General features: G+C 40.4%; 2 protein-coding genes across 3 annotated transcripts; one reads left to right on the forward strand and one right to left on the reverse strand.

Moving 5' to 3' along the window:
- Positions 1-1,449: 1,449 nt before the first annotated feature.
- Positions 1,450-19,002, reverse strand: tlcd2 (TLC domain containing 2). The gene is made up of 4 exons (XM_084674878.1): positions 18,434-19,002; positions 18,028-18,110; positions 15,998-16,080; positions 1,450-4,839 (listed from the first exon to the last, which is right to left on the reverse strand). Exons 1-4 carry the CDS (start codon positions 18,610-18,612, stop codon positions 4,459-4,461), a joined length of 726 nt encoding a protein of 241 aa, XP_084531004.1. The 5' UTR covers positions 18,613-19,002; the 3' UTR covers positions 1,450-4,458.
- Positions 19,003-19,489: 487 nt separating this feature from the next.
- aifm4 (apoptosis inducing factor mitochondria associated 4) lies at positions 19,490-25,514 on the forward strand. 2 transcript variants are annotated; one of them, XM_084673806.1, is made up of 20 exons: positions 19,490-19,758; positions 19,886-20,063; positions 20,399-20,495; positions 20,608-20,717; positions 21,016-21,125; positions 21,240-21,284; positions 21,408-21,489; positions 21,653-21,765; positions 22,013-22,099; positions 22,233-22,324; positions 22,487-22,617; positions 22,758-22,873; positions 23,010-23,081; positions 23,215-23,278; positions 23,432-23,508; positions 23,669-23,786; positions 23,915-24,013; positions 24,103-24,178; positions 24,325-24,429; positions 24,575-25,514. In XM_084673806.1, the coding sequence occupies exons 2-20, from the start codon at positions 19,958-19,960 to the stop codon at positions 24,603-24,605; spliced, it is 1,731 nt and encodes a 576-aa protein (XP_084529932.1). In that variant the 5' UTR covers positions 19,490-19,758; positions 19,886-19,957; the 3' UTR covers positions 24,606-25,514. The 2 variants fall into 2 exon arrangements, with proteins under 2 accessions (XP_084529932.1, XP_084529931.1); XM_084673805.1 differs by having other exon boundaries at positions 19,490-20,063; positions 24,575-25,513.
- Positions 25,515-25,558: the final 44 nt, after the last annotated feature.

Below are 25,558 nucleotides of genomic sequence, written 5' to 3' on the forward strand. Positions count from 1 at the left end.
TTGATCCATTGTTGAGTGCGATAGACATTCAAAGGTTTCAAAGATACCCAAGGCAGCTGGGTGTGGAATGCGTGTGCACGTTTGTATGTGTGTACTCTATAGAATGGAAGAGCATGAGAACATTTTTCAAAACGGATACGTTACTGCATTAATTATATTAAGAATTTGAGTACATTGATTCTGAACGATACCCCAGTAACAATGTTCATTTAGAACAAGAAACCCAGACAACAATAACGTTGTTTTAGATTAAAAAAGGCTCAATTTAAAAAACATTTCAAATTGTGAGATACTCGTTAGGGTCATGCAGTATTGATCATCCAATAGAGAGAGACCAGCTGAGATGGAAGCAAAGCAATAGACTTCCTGATGTTGATAACACTGTAGCATCACTTTACTTAGTATTTCGGCTTCCATTACAATAAAATATCATTCAATTGAGACACCACTGTTGTGAAAACACTTTACTCTTACCGTGCTGTAAAGATGATCGTGCTACGGAGTCAACCAAAAATTAAGATTTATGATTCACAAGCTTTAAAAACAAGCCCCTCGACCCATGCATTGTCAATAATTGGTTGCGATTCTCATTTAGGCATATCGGTCGCTCCAATAATCTGCAAAGGATTACGTTACTGAGAACTAAATTAAACCAAATGAATTGTATCTTCTTATGTTTTAAGAGAGATTAAATCAGCGACGTAATATTTTTCACTTCAGTTTTTCAAGGGAGAAGGAAACCTTTCTTTTTTTTCATCCGTGCCACTTCGCTGCGTCAATCAGTATCATAACCCAGAGAGCCTGCATTTAGAGGAAGGTCAATAAAAAAAATGATGGTTCTCTCATAGAGCTGATAGAAACAGAGCGTATCTCGACAGGCGCAGCCATGGACGCATCCCCTATGTCCCTCGCGACTGAGCTGATACAGAAGGTTACTGTGGTCTGATGAAAACAAGACATTGTGACCGGAACACGTGAGATGATGGTATGACAAGACTCGGCAATGCAGCTAAAGAATTGGCCAAACCGTAAATTGACTCACCTTCTATGGGCAGGATCAATAGCGATTCAGTCAGAAGAGATGGAGACCTAAAGTCTACTGCTGGCAAATCTGAATACAGGCCGATTAGGAACAATCAAAATCCGTATTGATTTGTAATACGCCATAAACATAACATGAGCATCTTCATTTAGAGCTGCACTTGCCATGGCAAGTGCATCTATCTGATATTCGAGTTAGTCAAAAGAATAGATGAGTTAATGTTCGAACTAAGCGTCCTAATTTTGTATCCTGTATGCTATCCTATTATGTTCTTCTATTAATCGCCCAGGCCAAGGAATACGTGTTAGGCTATTAATTCACTTTAAAAGCAACAATTAGCATACTTTATGCACTATTTGGCGCTTTGGATAAGAGCTCCTACTAAATGAATAAAACGTACAATGTAATACATTTACAGATTTATTCAGCACCATGGATAACTCACGACAATGCACGCCCCATTTTCATAGGCCAAGAGCTGCCACTCCAAGTAGCCTATATAATTTTGTGTGGTGTCGTTGAATTGTGGTGGGTTTTGGGATTATATTTATCAGCGAATGTCATTCGTTGCCTGATAACAGCTCGTCAAACCTAACGTAAAAGGAATCTACTACTATTTACTGTTATTTATTTGTACATTAATCAATAGTTACAGATACAGTAAACAAACAGATTGGAATCTTATTAATTTACAAAACCATATTTATTTCCCCCGAAATAAAATTGTCATCCAATGTAGGCCCACATGTAGAAACAATTGTAGAACCAGTGGTGGTAGGTGAAAATACATTATCAAAATGTTAGTCTCGTACTTTTCTACTTTAGTGTCGGAAATACTTTGCAAGGCTGACTTACTTTTCCTGTAAATATTATTTTTCAAATTATTTTCAATTTCTCAACAAGGACTGTCATTGACGTATAACAACACATTAATCGAAGCTTATTAAACAGGTTCAGCTATAGCGTTTGTCGCGCATGCCCTCCTCTCTTCGTCCTGACCGTTGATGATTGACCATAGGGGTTGTGCATTGGGGAAACATGATGGACAGGTATACCTATCTGTACAAACAAACGGAACGAGACGAGGAAATAAGGCAAGGAGCTAGAGCAATACAAGCACTTCAAGACACAGCCATGGATTTAACATAGCAACAGTTATCAGGATAGCAGCATCCTCCATAAACCGAGGCCCTCGTGTGGTTGGAAAAGAGTACTACATCAATAAACGAGGCTTCACAACTAGGCCACGTTGGTTCTTTTTTCTTTCTCTTTTTACAATTATGATGGCACACAGCACCCAACAACCACACAAGCGAAGCTGCCTTAGAAGTTAACTTGAAAAGAAATACATGTACATACAGTACGTAGCCTACATTTGGCGAATTTCAACATCATTCAAACACTAGTTTCATCACACAAAAAAATTACAACCAGACTAGATAATCGTCGGCTTCATTCTGTGCAGTCAACTCAAAATTAACAAATAGCAGAGACCATCTTTCTCGCTGTAATAGCATAGTAAGCTGGCTTATCAAATTCAAATTGGCTTCATTGTAAATGTATTGAGAGTTTCATGTTACCAAGCTACAATAGGGTATGGATTTAATAGGTAAAATGATCTTTAATTGTTGAAGGTTGGAGTCCTAATTTCTCTATTCTATGGGGTCAACTGCAATGCAACTCCAAGACTTCACCCCAGTTCCCCCAAGATTTGCATGCACCATCCAAAAAGGGTTTTTAATGGATAAATAAATAGGCATGGTTCTTCTCACACTGTTGGATATAATGGCTGCATTTGGTCAGGTAGCTGAAAAAGTAAAGCGTCCAAAATTAAATGAAACTCCCTTTTAAGTAAGAACTCTTAATGGTCATACAACCACAACACCACCACAGTATAGAATAACTCCACCATCAATCAGAACCACCACATACCAACAATTCTTCAAATAGGGGATAGAAGGGTACAATTTTTCTAAAGGGATAAACAATGTGGTTGCCAACGGTTCATCATTGACAATCAATACAAATAAATTACAAATATACAAAATATGCAAACATAGAACACAATCTAGAACAAAACATTGCAAAAGAAAATCACATTATAAATGTTCAGGGCATTAGACAAAAATCCTATGATGGCTCTGTTTTAGCAAGCTTGGCAGGTTTCTAAGGCCACCCCAACTTGCCTGTAATAACAGATCATCGGATACATTGCCATTTCTCCAATTCTATCCTTTGAATTGTGAAGGAATTATAAAAGAATCTTACCTAGAATCAGATCTTACACACAACCCTTTAACTTACCCATTAGAAAGGTGGAAGTCACTGTACCATGTTGCTGTGTGAACTTGCTGACCTGTACAAGGACAGTAAGGACAGCTAAAAGGCCACTGTACAGCCCTGGACTAGCTCATTGGGCTTTCAGGTTGAATGAGGCTGAATGCTAACAGTTAGTGGCTAAGGGAGGCACAAGTAATTACAAAGCTTCGGGCTGTACAGGTGTCAAGAATGTGTGTGTGTACAAAACCATCTGTATTCTGTTGAGGCAAGCTTGTCTTTGTTGTGCTGCCTGACCTCAGTTAGACCTCAACCTTGCTAGTGTAGTTGGCAGCATCGACATCACCTTTACAAGAGAAGGTTCTGAGCAGACTTATCTATTTTCATCGGTTGGTTTGTTTATCCAGATGGGTTTCTTTTAGCCTTTACACAAAAATAAGTGATACTTTGCAAGTTGCAAAAAACAAACAAAAAACACAACAAAACAAGGAAGAAGATTAAACCATTTAACAACATTGATCAAGTTAGAAACAGATAAAACTGCTACAGGTTTTTCTTGAGGTAGCAGGTGTTTAGTTTTTTACAAAAGGCTTAGTGAAGCAACATCATCACTTCTTTAGTACTACTGTTACTGAACATGTTCACATATTAAACAAGACAGGTTTTGGATTCCAATGACTTCCTATAGTATATACTAGTCAGTGCAACAGGACTTTGCACCACAATCTGTGACATTTTTTTTTTTACTGTGTATATGTTTTACTCTTGCAATATATTAAATGGCAAAACAAATTATCTTAGCATTGTACTGGACTCTTGGTGTAATTCAAATCTAGTTGCTCCAATTGGTGCCAGAAAAGTCTTTTTGTTAGTCTAGAGGAATGCTAGCTTCCTTTGTACATTTAATGGCTTCCTCTGTACTTTTACATGTTTAAAATCACGTGTAAAACTAATACCATGGAAATAAGGTGTTTAAATGGCATAAGGCAGCACATTTGGTTAGTCTTTACAGGGTACATGGGTCTCAGGTGATGGGTGAACAAAATAGTGTTTGTGTATGTTTGTTTGCGTGTGCGTGTGTATCTAACCATGCATCACCACATTTAAGTATGCATGTGCCCCTATCCCTTCCCATCTTCCTACGTCTCCTTCTCCTTCTTGGCGTCACGGGTGCTGCCCTTCAGGAAGTCGCTCCGCAGCAGGCGATAGAACAGCACTATGTTCATGGCCGTCATAATTGCCATGCCCACGCTGCCCATCGTGTAGGCGAAGAGCGGCACGTTGTCACGGTTCAGGACCAGCCAGCGGGTCATCCATGCCAGGGTGTTGATGCGGAACACCACGTAAGTGCCCAGGTTGATCATGCTGTTGACGCGGTACAGGGTGCCTGCTGCCATGTTGGCCATGAGCAGGACCTGGCGCAGGTGCAGGAACACGGAATTGATCTCCACCAACAGCGCCACCACGGCAAAGCCCACGTAGCGGCAGGTGATGACGGAGATGCCGAAACAGGTGATGACCTGGAAGAGAGGATGGGAGGAAGAGGTGGAGAAGATTGAGGAAAACGTTTTTGTGAGGATGCAGCTCAGAATACTACTGGTGTTATTTTATACATTAAGTCATTAGGCTTCAGTTCTCACATCTATGTGTCACTGTATATATATAGTGTATGTACTCCACTTAATGTTCTGCACTTGTTCCGGGAGTACAACGGTACTTAGGAATGGTTTGCTGAACCCAATGCTAGTTTCCTCAAGGATCACAAATATTCTATTTTAGTTAATCTTATTTTAATTTTTACTGTTGCTGCTTTTTCTACAGGTACACTTGCACCTAGAGATTCATGTTGTTTAATTGTAACTTGCTTAACTACATGCTCTTATGGTTCTTCCCTTTGGCACTTATTGTTTGGTTGTTCACAATGTGTGCTTCTTGTTTTGGCTACGCGCAATTCTTTCGGGCTATCTTGTTGTTATTATCACTGACCTATGCACTTTGTAAAGTTCTCTCTTGGAAGTCACTTTGGATAACAGCGTCTGCTAAATGAATAAATGTAAATGTAATGTAATTCTATATTACCAAAGAAGCAGCTTAGACTGTCATGGTCTAATCAAGACAATGCAATGGATCACAATCTAACCAGACAGTAGGATCCCATGACTCCAGTCATGTCCAGGAAATTAACTATGGTGCTCAGTAAAGGTCAGAGTCCCTGAGATCTTGTGTAACCTTGTCACGCTCAAAGTTTTCTTCCTGCAGCTGTTTTCATAACACTCTTCATAGCTTTAACAGCCACAGCACCAATGAATGATGATCACATAACTATATGGTAGGGAAGGTCATTGTAGTTTGTGGTCCTTTGTTTAATCATATATGCAAGTTCATGCTTATGAAAGTATGTGAGATAACATGTAGTAGCATACTATAAACTTTAGAGGGCAGCAGCTACCTACGGTATATAGCTTTCTACAATGAAGGCATGGCGTTGAACCACAGCCAAACTGATAGTCAAACTGAAACCATATTTCAACTCTCAGAATCTTTCTTTTAAGTGTGTGTGTGTGTGTGTGTGTGTATTGTATATATGTGTGTTAATTTTTTTATGTCACACAAATTCCTGTTGGTCCCAAAACAGTCCACAGCAACCCTCTCCACAATCATCTGTCAACAATCTCCATTGAACTGTCCAATAACAGCAGGACTATATAATATTCCTCTATAGCACACACACACACTAAATCAATGGAATATTGTTGAATAGCCAAAACTTGATAATACAACCCTTGAAAGTAGCAAAAGAGCATGTTTTTCATATTAAATGACTTCATTTCACAGAGCAGACCTGCTCATTGATGTGTTTGTCACTTCTAATGGTGGGAAAGGATTGCAAGAAAAGGCGAGCAAATAGTGTCACATGCCAATTGTGGCTGATTATGGAGTGAGAACTGTACAGCATTTTAAAGGCATCCTGTTTCCAGTTTAGGACTCTTTTAGAGTTTCCATGGTTCTGCTGTTGGAGTGTGAATGAGCTTAACAGCTGAAACACATATTTAGGAAGACCTTTTGCATGAGCGTATGGTCATAACCAGGGTCATTAAACAGGATTTTCTGATCTCTCACATACCTTCACATTAACAAGTGAGAAAAAAACAGGTACCCCCTCGATAAGAAACGCAAAACTAAAGTTCCACTGTTTAAATATGAGAAAACAATGCCAAAAACAAGTCTGAAATATTCCACAACAGAAGAGGTAGCTATCGGTTTTAGCCACAATACAAAACCTAATTACCCACAATCCCACTTTGGCGTGACATTCTGCATTGAAAGAAAAGGTATTTGTGTTCCACTGGTGACAGCATACGCTCACAACTGACCTACACTGACACACACTCGGGTAAACACTGGCCTGGTCTAAAGGTCGCAAGCTACTCCTCATGAGAATACTAATTAGAGATTGTCACCTCCTCTACAGACCAGTCACACCGTCCACCACACACACACAATTTGAGACTACAATCAAATCTCATGCCCAGGCGTGCCCAAAAATAATAACACTTAATGCAGACTACACACCACAGCTAGTCAGCCAGACTCTACCATACATTATCCCTACTGTGACTGACATTATGGCCAAGAGTGGCAAATCCATTACCTGGGCTCAAACCCAATTGAAACAAGGAGGTAAAATGTGTTCAAGGCTCAATCAGGTATTTAATACATCTTGAGAGAAACAGCGTACATATAACTGTTCTCCCCCTTTTAACTCTTCGACCTTTCCCTTGACAACTTCTCCAAATGTGTATTGTTTTCTATGTTATCAAGGCTGAACGTGTGTGTGTGTGTGTGTGTGTTTGTGAGAACAGGGGTCAGGGGGCCTAATCTCTTGCTGCTGTAACTAATGAGCCGTGTAGGGCCTGGGGTTGTTACCCCTGTGAGGGACTTCCCACCAGAGAAAAGCCTCAGGTAAACAACCACAGTCTGGGTCACCAAAGCTCCTTACTCCAGCTTCCTGTGTGCCTATCACCTGCACTGTGCACTCTCTATCCCCCTTTCACACACACACACACACACACCTAGATAAGAGTAGGACTTCCATAACAATCACTGCTTATCTTCTACCTGGCTTTTTGTTCCACAAAGTTACACATCTTCATGAAGGAAAAAAGAACACAAAACACAACCAAGCAATGGACAAAAAGTCATAAAACATCTTATGAGATAAGTACAATCCCGTTGACCCAGACTTGTCCTACAGTGTAATTGTGTGAGTTGTTCTTCATGCTGATAACAGGCACCAGTTCAACTTTTCACACCCCCAAAAATACATAATGGCATACAGTCCCATCCGTGCACTGGATTTACCTTAAGGTTTGAGCTGTTAAATACACACACGCACACGCACACGCACACGCACACAACCCCGAGAGTCTACTTTTATGGCACTAACTTCTCTTTGATGATGTATGAAGAGCATCGCTGGTAAACGTTGTGTCAATAAAGTTGTCACAGGGACAGCAATTTCCTGGACTGACCTTTACTCAGAGAGATAGGGGTGGGTAAGAATACCCTTTAATAACAGCTTTTACAACCTACACACCAACACATGAGATATCTGAGACCAGGTCTTGGTTGCTTAACTCACTGAATTATTTACCAAAAAACCTGAATTCTAAAATCTGGTGAACTTGCCGATCCACGACAGTCATTCATAACTGCAAAGTTTATGATAACAGTAAATTATTGTGTTACCTTGCTCATCCTCACACACAGAGAAACCTTTGAGCAAGTTGAGCCTTTTATCTTAAACTGAAAACGCAACCAATTGAAACTCAGCAATGCAAGTGTGTGGCTGATTAACCAAATTGACAGCAGCTAAAATAAACGAATTGGAGGTTTAACCAAATCATCAGGACCTATATAACTTCTGGGGAGCTGAGCCATCACTGTGATGCACAATTTCTCCATGGACTTGTAGACCTGAAGCCCACATCAACCAACCATGATGGGGGAATGAATCCTCACCCCATTCCAAACAGTGAGCTGTCCTGGCTGGGGCTGAAGCCTCTGTAATCCCCCTCCTAGCCCCCGGACCCACCAGAGAGCCCCCGTGGACCATTAGAATGATTCAGCATTAGTAGGCTTTACCTTGCTAAGCCGAGGGTAAGGCTTAGCTTTCAGATGTCACAGGAGCTGATATAATCCTGTTAAAAGTGGCCAGGATAGGACATATCCAGACACGCATGCACAGGGGATGAAGCTTCAGAGTTGACATGGGGTTGAGAAAAGGGCACGGCAGGTGTGGCAAGAGCTCTGAACAGGAAGTTCTGTGGCTCACGCTTGACCCTGATTCAATTTCACTGGTTAACTCTTCAAAGTTGTTCCTTAACTCAAATCTTCTCTGCTCACTACCATTGGAGGGCAAACATCTACCATTTAAACTGCCAGGCAAATGTGGATGCCATGAGAAACAAAAAATGGCTTTGTCAAGAGAGGGAACAAACACCGGTTCTACAGAGTTAAGACTCACACCTGAAACTGGTTGTGCCGCTTGTACCGGCATGGCAGTCGGTACAGCCTGTTCAGCAACAAACACAGAGCGATGCAACAAGAATAGTAGCAAACAAAGATGAGGTCAATGGAGTTATTAACTCTTGAGGTACCAGGCAGCTTGCCCTGACAGCTACTGACAGGTAAACGTACCCCCTCTCCCCAACAGTCTTGCCACACACACACACCCATCTTCCTTCTCGAGACACCCCTCTGTCATCCCTCAACCCTGTACTCTCTTTCATCCCTCAATTACTCACGAGAAATGCAAGGGTCAGGAAAGTAGCCTTTGTAGCTTACCTAACCAGTGATTCAGGTTGGATGTTTTGTTAATACCTTCGACAGTAACAAAGTGAAGAGAAGATGATCCCATATCTGGGGTCAGGGCAATCGTGTACACTTGGCAGTAGAATGTGCCTGACCACTGCTGGTCAAAGGTAATCAAAAAGCATATTTTGAGACACTCCAACGTTAATGTAAACACAGGGCCGCAGTCAGAAAGAGGAATGAGGCTGGCCATCTCCTGCATTCCACAGGACCTAAATATAACCAGGAACACGTAAACAGCACCCAGTCACCCCGCTCCCTTTGCTCATCATCACCGCTGCAATACTGCATGGATCTGATATACAAACGGACACACACATCAAGACATGCCAATGCAAGGTGGCAGAGGGAGTTCTCTTTTGTGTGTGTGTGTGTGAGTCAGGCTAATGATCAGGTCTTGATAGGGATTCACTCACTCGAGGTCAGGCTTTGATTGCAAATACCATAGCAACAACATAAATTCCATTGCAACAAGGCATAGCTTAAACCAACAGAAAAAATCCAGCGTGATTGCCAATCCTGCATTTGAAAGTAATTATTGCTCCATGCATTGTGGTTTAAAGACAGGGTTGGTAATGTTGTAGAGATACACTTTTTGTCATATTCACTGAAATAAACGTTATAAACGTTATAAACGTATAAATGGTTTAACAGTCAAATTAAATCCGATATCAGTGGGTGTCACAGGACTGTAAAAAACATGAACAATCGTTAGGTTAAGACCAACCTTAATGATTGGTCGCTATTTGGATCAAGTGCGATGATTGGACGGGCTATTTGCATGTGCGTCTACCTCCCTCACGGCATTAGTCAGGCAGCGCGTTCAAGTGTTTCAGGGTATTGACTATGAAGGGAGGGATATTTGGAATTGAATCTTTTCAAACTCAAGCTAAAATTGCAAGGTTCGCAAACCTTACTGGATCCTGCCTTAAACTTTGACATCGCAAATATTGAGTGTCGATTCTCATCATATACAGTATATGTTCTTTAGTGTCTATTCTCATCATATACAGTTTAGGTTCTTTAAAAAACCATAGGCAGACTTCTTCTCAACCTACACACCCCCAGCTCTGATCACCCTGTACCGTAAGACAGTTATTGATAAATAACTGAAAATTACTTAATCTAAACCAACAAATTAAATACAATTTAAAAACTATTTACCAGGAAGCACTATTGTGGAGTTCTTGATTGCAATTGGTCAATACTTGGTCCCTGTACATAAATACATAGAGGGTTATGGCAAAAGGAAATGGGCTGGGGGAAGCTAATGATTGATGATGATGATGATAATGGGGGAGCCTATGGGCAACTTCCTGTATTGAATAAGGATCGGAGGTGGCTGTAGCCATGAACACTGGGATATGCGAGGGGGTCAAAGTCTACATGTGAATGAAATAACACATGAACATGCTTCATCAATGATTCATGTGGGCGCAGAGACAAGCAAACACACATGAAATGTTTACCGCACATACAAATATACGTGTGTCAACTAACAAGAGATTTGATTTTCTAATAAGACATAACAGAAGTGTCTGCTAAATGATTACATTATTAAAATGGGACATAAAATAAGTTAGGCTGGTTAGAATTGGTATTGTATTAAGCTACAGATAAGAAATGTCTTCTCTGTTGGACTCAAAAGTCGTTTAGGAGTGTCTCGTCTTCGAGAGTGAACTAGGAGTGTCTCGTTGTTTGACAGCCCATCCCCATTACAAACAGTACACACGACTGTACATAAACAGACTGTTACTGTTGGAACCATACACATACCTTTGGAATCCACTGAGGTATTCAGCTGTCTTTCAGACAAGTTTCACATTTCCTCCCCCCGCCCTGCCTGCTCTCACTCATCTCGCCCTGATGTTCTGGGTGGAACCATCCCCTTACGAAACACAAAAACAAACATGGTTTGGTCTACAATAGTTACCGTCTGAAATTTTCAAAACTCAATTAGCTTCCTGGAAGAACTACATTCCTGTTTTCAAAGTAATGTCTTCAATGCCACCTTCTTGAAACACATTCCTGCTTATATTATTGGGCAGGAAACACATGAAAATATTGTATATAATATTATATCATACAATTTTTCTACATGGAAGAGCACAGTAACATTTGCGGTAAAAGAGAACTGTCTTTCCTTTTTATTTAAATACTGGGTTCCTAAACATGTTTTTGTCTTTAAATGTGTTTTTTCAGCTTTTAATAATCTTCCAAGTCTCAAACAGGCAGCTTCCACATCTAGAACTTCCCCGCAGATGTCCAAAATGTTTGTGGTTGCGCTAGATTCAGGTTTAAAATGCTGACTTAATAATGTGAGGATCTTGGAGGACTTCCAAGGAGCATATTAAGACTCAAGGTTTATGTGGGTAGTCTCTTTAGAACCATGAATTGTATTTATACATTTTTTTCTCAATTACACAAAATATATTGTAAGTAGTAATATATTGTATCTTATATGTAAACAGCACTCAGGGTTTTGGAGCTTTATTACAAAACAACATGCAACAAAAGGTCCCCCTCATGGAGTGTTGTCATGTGAGGGGGCGGAGGCTGTTCTGAGTGGGTTGATTCAGGGGGGGATGGTGGAGATGTTTTGATTGTGTGGGCAGGGATATGGGGGTGGAGTAGATTTGAATGTGTGTGAATGGCGGAGAAGGTATGTGAAAAGGGACATGATGTCTGTTGTCTAAGAGGTACCACTATCCCTCTGAGAAAGAGAGATAATGTGCGTGTGTGTGTGTGTGGATGTGTGGGGCTTTGGTTCATGTGGAGACCAGATGTCCTTGCTTCTGTCTGGAAAAAAACACTGAGACGGGTCTCTCCCTCTAAAGAGATTCCCACAGACGCTTCACTCTTCTCCCACCAAATACATTCCCTCTCTCCCGCTCTTCTTCCCTTACTAACACACCAGCTCTCTTCAAATCTTATTGTAATTTGACTAATGTAATTCACAGTAGGCGGGAGAAAACTTGTCAGTCTAATAAAAAGTTCTTACTTTTGTTGCATTGGTTTCAATAACATTCATGTTCGCACAATGGGTGCTAAAGCAAGAAAGCTCTTGCTTGAGGAAACAACAAAAAAAGCAGTTATTTTTCTGGTCCCTCAACCCACAGCAGCATGACTCTGGCCAAAAGGGGAGTCTCACTATGGAAAGCCTGACGATCTCTGGAATCCTTCTTTAGCACACTGTGTACTATGCCAGCTCAATTCCTGGTATGGCTAGTTATCGGGAATGCCATAGCACACTGGGACTTGGTTTAAAACAATGTGGGTAAAATTTACAAAATTTAAGAAAAACCTGTCAATGGATGTAAAGGAGGCCTAAAGATGTACAGTAGGTTCCATCTCAAATATTTTTGACATCCTTTTTTTTAGGCTTCATTCCAAAGAGAACTCCACATTAAACATAGTCTATATTACACATTAAGTTGGAGCAGGAAGGATGTGAATGCAAAGGGGAGAACAGTTAAAAATAAGGTATGGCAGGCACTCAGCCTTGGTGGATGAACTGAACCCATATTAAGCTGTGGAAAAAGGCACCCAGGAAAGGAAACTGACTGAAAATTACCAATATATTGAAACACAGGTTTAAACAAAACAAGATCAAGTTCTACAGGGGGGAATGGGGGAGGAGAGGAATGGAGAGGTGGGGAAACTGGAGGCATCCAGTAGCATGGAGAGCAACCACACCTCGGTGACACCACCTGTGACACCCAAATATGGTCACATCCTCCTAATGTAGTGGTGAGAGCCTTGGTGTCAGGTTCTGAGACGTTCTTTGGGGGAGCATGCTGCTTCCCACTCCAATAACGCTGTTTATAAACAGGGAATTGTTGGAGTCGCAGTAATCCTGCTTTTTGGATCTTCTTACTACTGTGTGAATGGAAAAAGCAAGGCATAATATACCATTAGCCTTGTGAAAAGCACTCCATCACTTGTTTAAGTTGCCCCAGATGAGCGAAGCCCAGTTCAGGCATGGCACTCGGGCAGCGTGCCTCATTACGCTCATTAACTACACCTGTGTTAGCCTGCTTCAAGCCCATTGGACCATGTCCGATAAGGCGGCATTATAAATGGATACTCCTACACTCACTCCCGGTTGGATATTGTGAAGCTGCCACCCTCCCCTATCCCCATCTCTCTTGTGTTGTCTGTATGTTACATCAGGTGGGATTATTTCTCAATTTGCTCCCTGCTTCACATTCTAGAGGCATTGGGTTACTTGAATCGACTTTTCAAAATGCATTTCTCCCAATGCAAGCACAGCTATCTGAGATGTTTTTGAAAACTTCCACCGTGGGTTTGCTGTTTCCCCAACACCAATTGCTCTCATCCCTTTCTTGTTAAGCAGAAATGGAGTCTGTCATTAAAAAGGCCCATGTGCCTGTCTGAAGGAGAATGCTGTGGTCACAAGCTACACTGTAATGGACAGACGCATTCCTACACATCAGCTGACCTATTTCACCATGTTATTCACAACCTTAGACCACAAGACTCACTATCTAATCTAGGGTCTGCCATGAGGTTTACTACTACATCTAGTAGGATAATATAGTCTGCTTCAGCAGTTGTTTCTCATGACTACATAGGCCCTATTCTTTGTCATTCCCTTAAAAGGTTTTCTGGATACTTTTGCTTCACACTCAATCTTGTTTCACCTGATGGACCAGTTTTTGAACTTAAGTTCATGATTGTCTCATGCCTCCCTTCTCAGGCCCCCCACCCTAGCAGCAAACAGCCATGCTACTACCATGCTGCTTTCCAAACTCTAACAAATTGGATGTTTGCATCTGTGTTCCCAGACCTTTTAGGCCCTTATGCAAGAGTTATAGTAGAACATAAAGGTTATATACACTATGGGCTGGTTTTGCAGACAGACGCCTAGTCTAGGACAAGGGGTCCTAGAATAAACATAATATGTCTGCAAAACCGCCCCTATATGTTTAATCTCCTCCCATCTAAGACTGACTCAGTGATGTAAACACTGGTGTACCATTTTGGCACAAGCATAAGGACTTCCTTTTTCCCAAAGGAAGGGGAAGGGTCAAAGGTTAGGGGGGGATACAGGTTTCTGTGTACTGCTGTCTCACAGCCCATGCCTTAGTAGAGGAGTGTCCTCCTCTACTTTGCCATAACTACATGTCCATTCTGCTCAAGAGCACACTCACACAAAAAGATTTGCATGGAACAGTTGACTGCTTAGTTTAACTTCCTTCGTTCACTAGAACTGGGATCAACACAGCTTGCCTTGTTATGCTAACTTTTAGCATCACCCCACATACCAGATAAAGGATTACAAAATGAGTAAATGTAACAAAAAGGACTTCTTGTATTTGTTAGGTGAATACATGGCCACCAAAGTATAAGCAACAAAAGGAATGTCCTTGTCACTTGGGAAAGTGAGAGTAAACAAAGAGATCTACGTTTCCTCTAAATCACACAACATCCATAATTCTCCTTCATCATTTACGCCAGGACTAAAAAGCAGAAACGGAAAGAAAGAAAAAGACAGTGATAGAAACAGAGAGAGTCCAGAAAGTAATGCAAGTGAATGAAGAAAAAAAAGTCCCCCGTTTTCTCTCAAAGCCATTGACAATCTGTTTGGGCAGCTTTCCAGATAAGACCTCATCCTGAATGAGGTTCACCATCCCAGTAAAGTAAGAAGTGAGAAAAAGTAAAGAAAACAAAGCCTACTAATGTGGTCTGGCTAGCTGGCTATTTTCCCCGGGACGGGCCGATCTCAAAGGGTGATGTAACTCATAAGGACTATGCCAAAGCACTGTCACTTTAATTCTAATATGTGACCATAGGGTGTAGAGCTGGCGAACTGGGTTGGTGGGTTTAGATACACACAGCACTGTTGCTACAGATAGTAGACAGTGAATCACTGAATGGGGAAGGCCCATATGGTGAGTCATACACCCACAGGGATGTGTGTTGTACTTGTCATCAGCACACAGAAATATGGACACATTTAAAAGACACACCCTAACAAAGTACTCGTACACCAGCTCCCCAAATAGTTGTCTGTGAAGAAAGCACATGGAGTCATGGGTCAACACTCAGATAAGTGGTCAAATCTTCCTGGAGAAACCTTTGACCTGATGCTGCTGACAAAAACCTGATAAAAGGAAGTCAGATGGCCTCAGACTCACCACTCCTACCTCAGCCTCTCCACCCTACCGGTTTGAACACCTGTTCATAATCGAGAATGGCGGAGGGAGAGATGACCCTTGACTTCCACCTAGACATATTTTACCTTACCGTGTATATCACACTTGTATTACCACAAGACACCTACTGTTATATACAAGACAAAGGCTAACCCATTGTCCTTAAAAAACAATAAACAATTTCTGACATGAATGACAGTGTCAATCTTCAGACCAGGTGGCTTAGTTCTGACGGGAATGGTGAAGATACTTATGAGCAATTGTGAGTTTCCTGAGGGGGTTTGATAAACTCTTGGGAGGTTTAGACAAGGTAGGGTGGCTTGACAAGAAAAACCACTCCAGTACACTGGGAGGATGCTGTCTGCTGTTTATCAGGACCTATGAGGTGGATAGTATTGAATGGTATGAATGTTGGCTAAATTGTGCTTAGAAATACACACCTCTGAGTGTGTAAACCAGCTGCTAGGCTTAGAGAAAGTTCAAAGAAAGACTCCCTCAACCTCTACAAGGGTTAAATATTTTATGGGTCAAATCCATATGATATAACAAATGACAGCAGATGAATGTAGAAAGATGGAAAGAAGGTCTACCTCAGACTTGTAGAGGTGCAGCTGAAACCACTTACCACCACGTGATGGAACAGAAGCTCCCATGATTGGCCTATTTTCTGGTTCAGAACCATGTCCAAGAAGTCATATATGAAGTAACCTGTCAACATAAGAGAATCACACTCAGAAAAACTACAAATTGATCAGGCTTTTTTCTAAAAATGGAACCTTGGGCATATAAAATGTTGGTGGTACCCCGCTTCCATGACAACACCAAGTATGGCAACCAAGATGTCGGTTGGAGAGAGCTATTTATATCTGTTTCCCCGCTAAGAGTGTCTCCATGGAGACAGGTTTTCAGAATGGCGGAAAGATAATAAAGCATTAAGATGAAGGGTAGTGGGAGGCAGGGGACCCCGGATATACTCAACTTAACCCCTAATACATGCTCCCATGTTCTGAATTTTACAGACATTTTGCCACTGGTCAATGTGAAGTACTAACATTGAGGTACTTGTAACATTCAGGTGTCACAAGGAATTTTACCCAATTCATTTAGCATGTTCAGGAAAAGTGCTTGATTTATGCCATTGTTTTTCAAATCACTTGTTGTGAAATAAACTTTCTGTAACGTGACTAGTAGTGCCTGTTGCCTGGACTTGAATAAAGGCCTCTTATCTCATGGCTGGGTCTCATTACATTCATTAACTGCTCTCTTTTCACCTTTGTGTATCTGTACTGAGTTTGGAGAGAGTGTGTGTTGTAACAAGCACTATTTAAATACACCAGCATTGACCTTGATGATGTCTTTGATGTCATGTGAACCCTGAGCACTTAAAAGGTGATCCATCCATGGCACACCCATAAAACAAAGCTTGCCTTTCTCTATATACTTATGTTGGGATGGTAACAGAAAATGTAGAGCATTAAAACAAAAGAAAAAATTTGATATACACCCTTACACGGATACCAAAGCCAATTTAATTCCATGATTTATTGTGGTAAATAATTTGCTTATAACAATTCTGTGACTGAGATGGTCAAAAACAAATGTTACATGTAATTTTTTAATCCAATTTGAAAAGTATACATCAGTCAGTTTACAAAATATGGAATCAATGATTGGGAATGAAACATTTAATTGTCCCACAAAACATACATTTCCAAGATGGCCACCAAACACACTGTGGCCTCTGTATCACGCCACATTGTTGGTGGGAGGGCCAAAGACACTACACTTGTTGTGACTCTTCTCTCTGGACAACCCACATAAATGTACTGGCTTTTTTTTGCTGTTACAGCTAATATCTGAAGTCACATGGCCTATAGGGGTAGGTTTAGTGCCTGGGACGAATCATAATGCCCCCCATTGATTCTTACTGGGAGAGTGGCTTCCCACTCTCCCAGCTTCTGGGGGAGAGATTCTTCTAATGTCATTTAAAAATCCCAGAAATTCCAGGACTTCCAATGTTGTACTGCATGCCATCACTTACAGTAACTAAGATTGTGACAAACTGAAAGTAAGAACTGTGAATGTATTTCAAGTCCTATAGAGAAATATTAGGTTTTCATTGAACTACGTCTAGTTATCTGTTTACCATGTTGCCAAATACAATTTGATGTTGTTGGCAAATTAATGTCAATTTTCCAGAATTTGGAAGTGCTCAATGACATATGTAGCATTATATGTAGCATTACATATGTCACTTACATATATAAGCAAACTCACACACACAAACATTGTTACTATCCAAAGTCACCTCACTATGGAAACCTACACAAACTTAGTTACCCTGAACTTACTTTATGAATACATCACCAACAAACAACAGGCCTACTGTCTAAGTGTAAAGGTGTGGACATTTCACATCCCTATCCTCATGTCCCCCCTGACTTAACATCTCGAACCAGCTGGCAATAATGATGAGTAAAATAGTCTTGGCTATTTATCCTTGATTATTTTTTTTTCACATTTCCCTTCAACCAGTGTGTTACATTACACCGAGCATAGACTAGTCTCCATGGCCTTCCCGCCTCAGTACTCCAAGTATCAAACACACTGCTCACCCCACCTGTCACCCTTCTCTTACAATCCACGCGGACTTACCTATTGATACCGTTACTAGCGCGTGCGAAAACGCAGAATGGGTCCCTATCAAATCCTCTGCCATCTGTGGGTGAAGTACAAAGCTATAAAGAAAAAGAAAACAAACGTAAACAATTCATATAACTTACAGAGAGTGGGCGTGTTCAAAACAAAATACAGCACTTTTGAAATGTAGTCCAAATTGTTGAAGCGTACCAAATACGTAATTGTACTGATGACAGTAGTCCAGATGCGGCTAATCAATTCGACCAGCCAATTATCACAGGCTACTGATTTCCCCAAAATATAAATATACAATGTTTATTGAAATGAAAATATAATCTAATAAACCGATAATCTCCCCCCCAAGGGTTCAAACGTGCCCGCTTTGTTATCCAGTACTGTTGAATGCTTTGACAAGACTCACCATAGCACAGACCATATCCCAGTTATTAGACTGTGAACGAAAGATGTCGATATATTCCTCCATTTCCATGCGTTTCTGCAAGCAGAATCTGGCATGGGGAGTTTGCCAAATCCTGAGTTGACGATTTTAAAAAAACATACAGAGCCTCCCGCCGTCAAAATAACTGAATTCAACTCCATGCCTGACCCAAGCCCTTGTTTTCAGCTTTTTTGAAAGACTTGTCTGATGTCTGTAAACTCGCGCGCTCCACTGGAATGATACCTTCAGCAACAATTTGCGCTCGATTTAGATGATCACAACGTCAAACGGTACATAATGACCTTTCACATAAAGTGGTGATATACAGATTCAAAACAATGTCATGTGTTCATGGCAGACCGACAATAATTCGAAAAAAAAATATTTTTCAATGTTTTTTTCCCGAAGATTAATGCGTGTCCACAAGAGCTAATTGCGTTCGCCAGATACAAATGCAGTTCCACAGCAGACGACAGAATTTATTTGGAGGATACAAGCGTAATGAAGCACAGGAGTTGTGAAACGCTTGTATTATAAAATCCTGACAGCGCTTGTGTAACTTTTCGTCCTCAACGCAAGGGAACAACAGTCTCCGCCCTACTACAAGGGGGCGCGGTTAAGAAAAGCTGTCGTTTTATACGTGCCCATCCTCGTTCATTCAAATAATTACTAAAGATTTATGGGAAGATTAGTTTTACGCAGGTATAAAACTATGGTATAGTTCTACATCTGAAAGGGAAATTGCTGTAAGGATGAATCAGACAGCAATTTATATTTTTTCAAAGAACTAAGTTTAGAGACAATATACAGCCAATATAGCAGGCTAAATAAATTAACCACATATTTCTTATTGCATGCATCATGGAACATTTCATTTTAAAAGCTGCTGGCTCAAACTAGTAATGGGGTAAACGAAGCTTTTCAAAGCAACGAGCTATTTGAAACAAAGTATCGCTTTTTCGAAGCGTCTGATAAATCTTTTCCATAGGGACATCTGCTGGTCAGTTCAAGTATGACAGATCACAATCTGCAGGATGCTACAGTACCCCCTAGTGACCGAATGCATGTTAGCCTACTACAAACAAATTATATAGTGGGATTTTAGGGCAACGATTGTTTAGCTATTAGCTCGAGAACCGGGCAACGTGTAAAGTTGTAATTTTCCAGATGTCCGTTTCATGACTCAATGACGTGCCGGGTCGTTTGACATCGTTTGGATAAGTGCTCGAGATGCCGAAAAGAAAATCGCTGTAATAGGCGATTGATTCCTGTCAGCCCAGAGGCACTAGCGTTGAGCTCGATCCTCTGTAAGGGGAAGTGTTTTCAAAGGCTGGCTGGCTAGCTAGTACTGTACACTTTTTCTGCTTAGTCACTGTTACACATGTTGCTTGCACACAATGATGAGAGTGTGCAATGACTGTGGATCCTTTCTAGGTAGTCGACCTTGCAGCCTGAACCGCTGACTTCAGTTCAACATCACTGATTGAGGCTATGCTATAGTGTAACATGCAAACGCGAACAATTATTTGGTTGAAAAATACGGCGACAAGCTTCGTTTTTACCCAGAAATACATACAGCGATTATTTCTATCAAAGACGTCTTTGCTGTCAGGTAGGTTTTCTTTTAGGCTATGCCGCAATGCAAATTGGGCTACAGGCTATATATTCATTCATAAAAAGATTTATAAAATGTTTCCTGTGTTAAATAATGTGTAAAACAGTGTTGTAGATGGTGTATTAGGTGTGTATATGTTCGATAACGTAATGCGTGCAATGTAGTCTAAAGTGTATATTCCGTGTTGCTTGTAGGGTATCTGCAAATGTGGTGATCCCTGTTGAAGCTTGGATTGTTGTTAAGCAATCTACTGCATTCCTCCTGTACGTAGCCTATGTCCAAGTTCATTTGTAACCTTCACCAGTCGATTAAATTTGTCTTTTTGTAAACAGATATGAGTCTGCGCCAGGGTCATTCTTCAGGTCAGGACATGGATGAGGATGTTGTCACAGGGATTGTGTGCCAAGAGTTAGACCTACAGGATGGACAGTAAGATTACTTGTGCACGTTTCTAAACCAGTATTTTCTAATTATCATCCAGTACAAATATGATAAAGTTGCACTCGATCCCATAATGATTACTTTCTTATATATTTGATAGAATGAAGGAGGTGGAGGTGGAGGGCCAGAAGGTTTTGTTAGTCCGAACCCAGGGCCAGTACAGTGCTGTTGGGACCAAGTGTTCTCACTATGGTGCTCCTCTCATCAAAGGTAAGCAACGCAACTCAACTGGTACACACACCAAGATGTCATCATTGTTTATTGTATTGAATTCATAAACTACAATTGCTTGTACAAAAGGTAGATGTTGTATTCAAATATGTTTATTGGAAAGTGTTCATTCAAATATTTAGTTGCCTGTTAGGTCAAACAGTCTCGAGTTACAGTCCGATGTGTGAAAACTGCAAGTCATTGTTGTCATCATTTGTCATATTTAGGAGAGGTGTGGTTAATATGTGTGTAAATGTTGCTTAGTAGTGAATAATGCGAATGTCATGCTATCTGACAGGGGCACTGATTGGGGACAGAGTAAGATGCCCCTTTCATGGTGCTTGCTTTAATGTCAAGACTGGAGATATCGAGGATTATCCAGGCCTGGACTGTTTGCCCAATTATAAGGTGACCTTTGTGACTTCTCATAGTGCAGGAGCACAGTCTAGTCTATAATGTACAGGGTAATCTTGCTTGTTTTAAAAGGAAATTCGTATTAGTAAAATATTTGTATTTTGACAGGTCAAGGTTGAAGATGGCAAGGTTTATGTAACTATTAACAAAAAGGTATTTTTTTTTTTTCATTTTTAATGGTGAATTCTTTAGAATGTTTTCTTTGTTTTTAATTATACAAAATGTATGTTTTAAATGTTTTGCTTTTGGTCAAACATACAATTTCTACATGTTAAGTCTATGTCGCTGACCAAGAGGGTGAGGGAGATGAGCGGCAGGATTCCAGGGGTTAGCCACACCACTCTTCTGATTGGAGGAGGTAAGAACTGGGCCTGAAACACCAGAACATTTGGAGGCTTCATTCAAGAGAGGTGACCAAACCCCTCCACAAAGACATGTTGCTCCTGACAACAATGACGCCATCTTCCATCATGATGTATTTCAGTTGTATGCACATTTTGAGTTATGTTCTGTCTACATAGGGCCTGCTTCTCTTGTGTGTGCTGAGACTCTGAGACAAAACCATTATGAAGGAAGAGTCATAATGGCAACCAAGGACACTCTGCCTCCATACGATAAGCCTAAAATCAGCAAGGTACTGCAGGTTCTGGTTGTCATTATAGGCCCTCTGCTGGGCCCCTTCTAATCTCACATCAGACATGGCTGATTTGGTAAAGCTATGCGTAGCCCTATCTTTCCTTCTTTTCTTGTAAAAAGAAGGAAAGATTGTATTAAAGTACCCGATAGAAAAGGATGTTTTATTGAGTATTTGATCAAAGCCCTCTTTTTGTGTTACATGTGATTTATATGCCACCATTCTTTTCGACTCCTGATGTTCTTAGGCCATGAATTTAGAGAGCAATGACATTCTCCTTCGTCAGACAGAGTTCTTCCAACAGCATGACATAGAACTTTGGACGCAAAAGGAGGTACGTTTTGAAGGAATAACTACACTTTCATGAATAAATATAATCTGAATGTATTTCAGGAAGTAGATTACAGTGATTTTTATTTTAGGACCCGATTATGTCAAACAAAGCATCTGAAGTGTGTGTGTTTCAGGCAGTTTTTGTTAACACTGAGGAAAATACAGTGAAGTTCAGTGATGGCACATTGCAACATTATGACAAGCTTCTCATATCAACTGGATGCAGGTTAGTCACAACTACCGCTGATGAAGTTCCATATTATCTACAAACCTCCATTTAGGTCTGTGTTTAAAGATGATCTTGTCAAGTCAATGATGATCATGGATTCATATATGTGTAGGACTTTTGAAAACAGGCGTTCTTATTTTTTTAATTTGCCACCTGTAGGGCAAGGCCACTGAGCTGCACAGGTTCTCATCTGGATGGTGTTAAAGTACTGCAGAGCTATGAGGACGCCAAGGAGATCCACCAGTCCTGTGTGGGCCACAAAGCTGTAATCAGTGGAGCCTCCTTTATAGGTTGAGTTCTACATCTTCAAAAATTTGTCTTGAAAAAAACATGAATGCACGGCTTCCAATTATCGTTAATTCGAATATTGTTCACTTCAGTCTTTGAATACTCTCATCATGTTTTTTGTTGTTTTTCTGTTTCTTCACAGGTATGGAGGTGGCAGCATACTTGTCTGACAAAGCTACCAGTGTTGCCTTGGTTGGCAACACAGCATACCCTTTTCAGAGGTCCCTGGGCCCGGAAATTGGGAAAATGACGATGCAGGTCTTGGATTGATGTGTAAATGTTGGCACCTTTTAATGGTGTAACTGTTATTGTTGTGGTCCTTGAAAGGAGTCCATGTCATATCACATGCAATGTGAAAACTTGCTCTCTGAATTGTATTTTTCTTCTACTGAAGATGATGAAGGAAAGCAATATCAAGTTCTACATGAATGACGAAATTGAAGAAATCAGAGGAGAGAACGGCAAGGTAGATTTACAGTCAAACATGTCAAATTGATCTTACTCAAATCTCTTTGTAATTAATAGCTGTAGACATTTTCTATGTTGGATGTTAGTCCTTTGAAATGCATGAATAGGAAAAAAAACGTTTTCTTATGAAGGTGAAAGAGGTGGTGCTGAAGAGTGGTGCTGTCCTAGAAGCTGATGTTGTTGTGGCTGGAATTGGTAAGTATTACACTTAGAATCAAGTGGTTTGATACCTTAAAACATATTCAATCTATATAGTCAATATTATCAAATTATTTGTTTAATTATATAATGTTATTACAATAATCAGTGCTATGCAGAATATGAATTGTTGCCCTCATTTCTCCCAAGGGGTCATCCCCAACACTGAGTTCTTAAAGGGTAGCCAGGTGGATGTGAATTCCAGAAATGCTGTCGTCATTGACAAGGTAAAAGACCAGTGCACTGGACAGTGTATATATATTGTCGGACCTGCCTGTATGTAATTTAAAAGCATTATAAGGGAATCATGACATTGTATATACCTAATATGTTAATAGTTAGTAATTTAACTAAGACCATCCAATATGCGTTGCTTCTCCTACTCAGTTCATGAGAACCAACATTCCAGATGTGTTCGGAGCAGGGGATGTAACTGCCTTTCCTCTGACCATACGAGGAGACCAGAGGGTTAACATCGGCCACTGGCAGCTGGCACATGCCCATGGTAAACACCTAAAGCACTTCAGTTCTTAAACCTGTTGGTCGAACACTGGGATCAAGTCAGCATACACACATTGGATCTCCAGGAATAACTGGCACCCACACTTGGTTTCTCCTCTGTGTTCTCCCCAGGAAGAGTAGCAGCCTTGAATATGTTACAGAACCAGACGATGATCGACTCAGTTCCATTCTTCTGGACAATGTTACTTGGGAAGAGTGTTCGCTACGCAGGTGATCATCTGCAACAAAAATATATTCAGTATGAAGTTAAATCACGTCTTTGTTTAATCGACTTACAATATAACTTCTCATAAACCAAGGTTACGGGGAGGGATACACAGAAATCATATTCAAAGGCAAAGTGGAGGATAGGAAGTTCCTAGCGTTCTATATCAAGTAAGTGGTTTCTCTTTGAGGATAAAGTCCATCCATCTGCCCAGTGTGGTACATCTACTGTACCCTGTACATCCATGCCTCTTGTTCTCAAAACATTTCAGTCAATCCCAAGACTACTTCACCTTTTCATTGTGTTTGGTCATCAGAGATGACATGGTGGTGGCAGCAGCCAGCATGACCTTTGACCCAGCTGTGGCTCGAATTGCAGAAATGATGTCCCGCGGACAGATCATCACCAAGGCACATGCTCAGTGAGTTTCAGCATGATTACATGATAAATTAAATGAAGTTAACCGTAACATTTACCTGGATGTTAACAGTGTGCATTAAATACATGTCTTACTCCTGTGGCAAATAATTGTATATACTTTGACACAATATAGTTGTCTGTTTCAGATCTGACAACCTGGGTTGGTTACAAATGTAACATGTCCAGCATGGATCAATTCCAAATCTTTATGACCAAGAGGATGTCCTGACACTTCCTTTTCTCACTCTTTTTTCACCAGTGCCTACGTGTATTTATATCTTCTGCCAATTTTATCTTGTGAAAACCAAAGGTTGTAGGGATTTGTTTTTTTCTTTCTGGAACGGTAACCATGTTAACTGACATTTTATTTGATTATCTGCTTTCTCTGCCCTGTGGCATGAGAAATTGGAAGTCAGTTGTCTTCTGCAGACACTGAGGAAAAAATGTGTTATTAGATTAACCTAAATGTCAATTTAGCCTTGACTAAATGATGATGGATGGTGACTACATGTATGGTCATTACTCTGTTTCAAAAGGTGGACTTGTTTCATTTATATTACTTTTTGGCTACTCTAAATTCGTTTTGTGTTTACTCTATATTATGTCTCTATGGTTCCACCTTCCATGAAGACAATGCTATTTCACTGTCAATGTTTGAACCATTTGGATTCATACCCACACCTCCAGCAGGAAAAAAAGTTCAAAATAATAGTCTTGGCTATTAACAGTATACTGCTGTTCTTTAAACATGGTGGTATGGTACATTGTATTTCTCAAAGGGTATTTTAAAGCGATACGTCCATTTTCTCTTTTATACTCTTCTTTATTTCATGCATTACAACTTTCTACTTATTTATATACTGTTAATGTCATTGCACTCAGTTAAATAACCAGCCTACTTGAATCTTTGTGCTCAGGTTGTATTCGTAAAATAGATTAAATGTCAGATACGCTGTGTATTTTTTCCCTCTGATACAATTTACCATGTCAAATTATCAAACTGTATTTTTCAATGGCTGATTGCAATCAAAACGGTTAATTTGCACGCCTGAATCTGTACAAAATAAAGTTATTTCGTGACGTGGCTTTTGAATTAAAAATGGCTACAACATTGCAATATTTTGGTTAAG

Source organism: Hypomesus nipponensis, chromosome 15 (assembly GCF_054491055.1).
Source record: "Hypomesus nipponensis isolate SF chromosome 15, ASM5449105v1, whole genome shotgun sequence".
Classification (NCBI taxonomy): Eukaryota; Metazoa; Chordata; class Actinopteri; order Osmeriformes; family Osmeridae; genus Hypomesus; species Hypomesus nipponensis.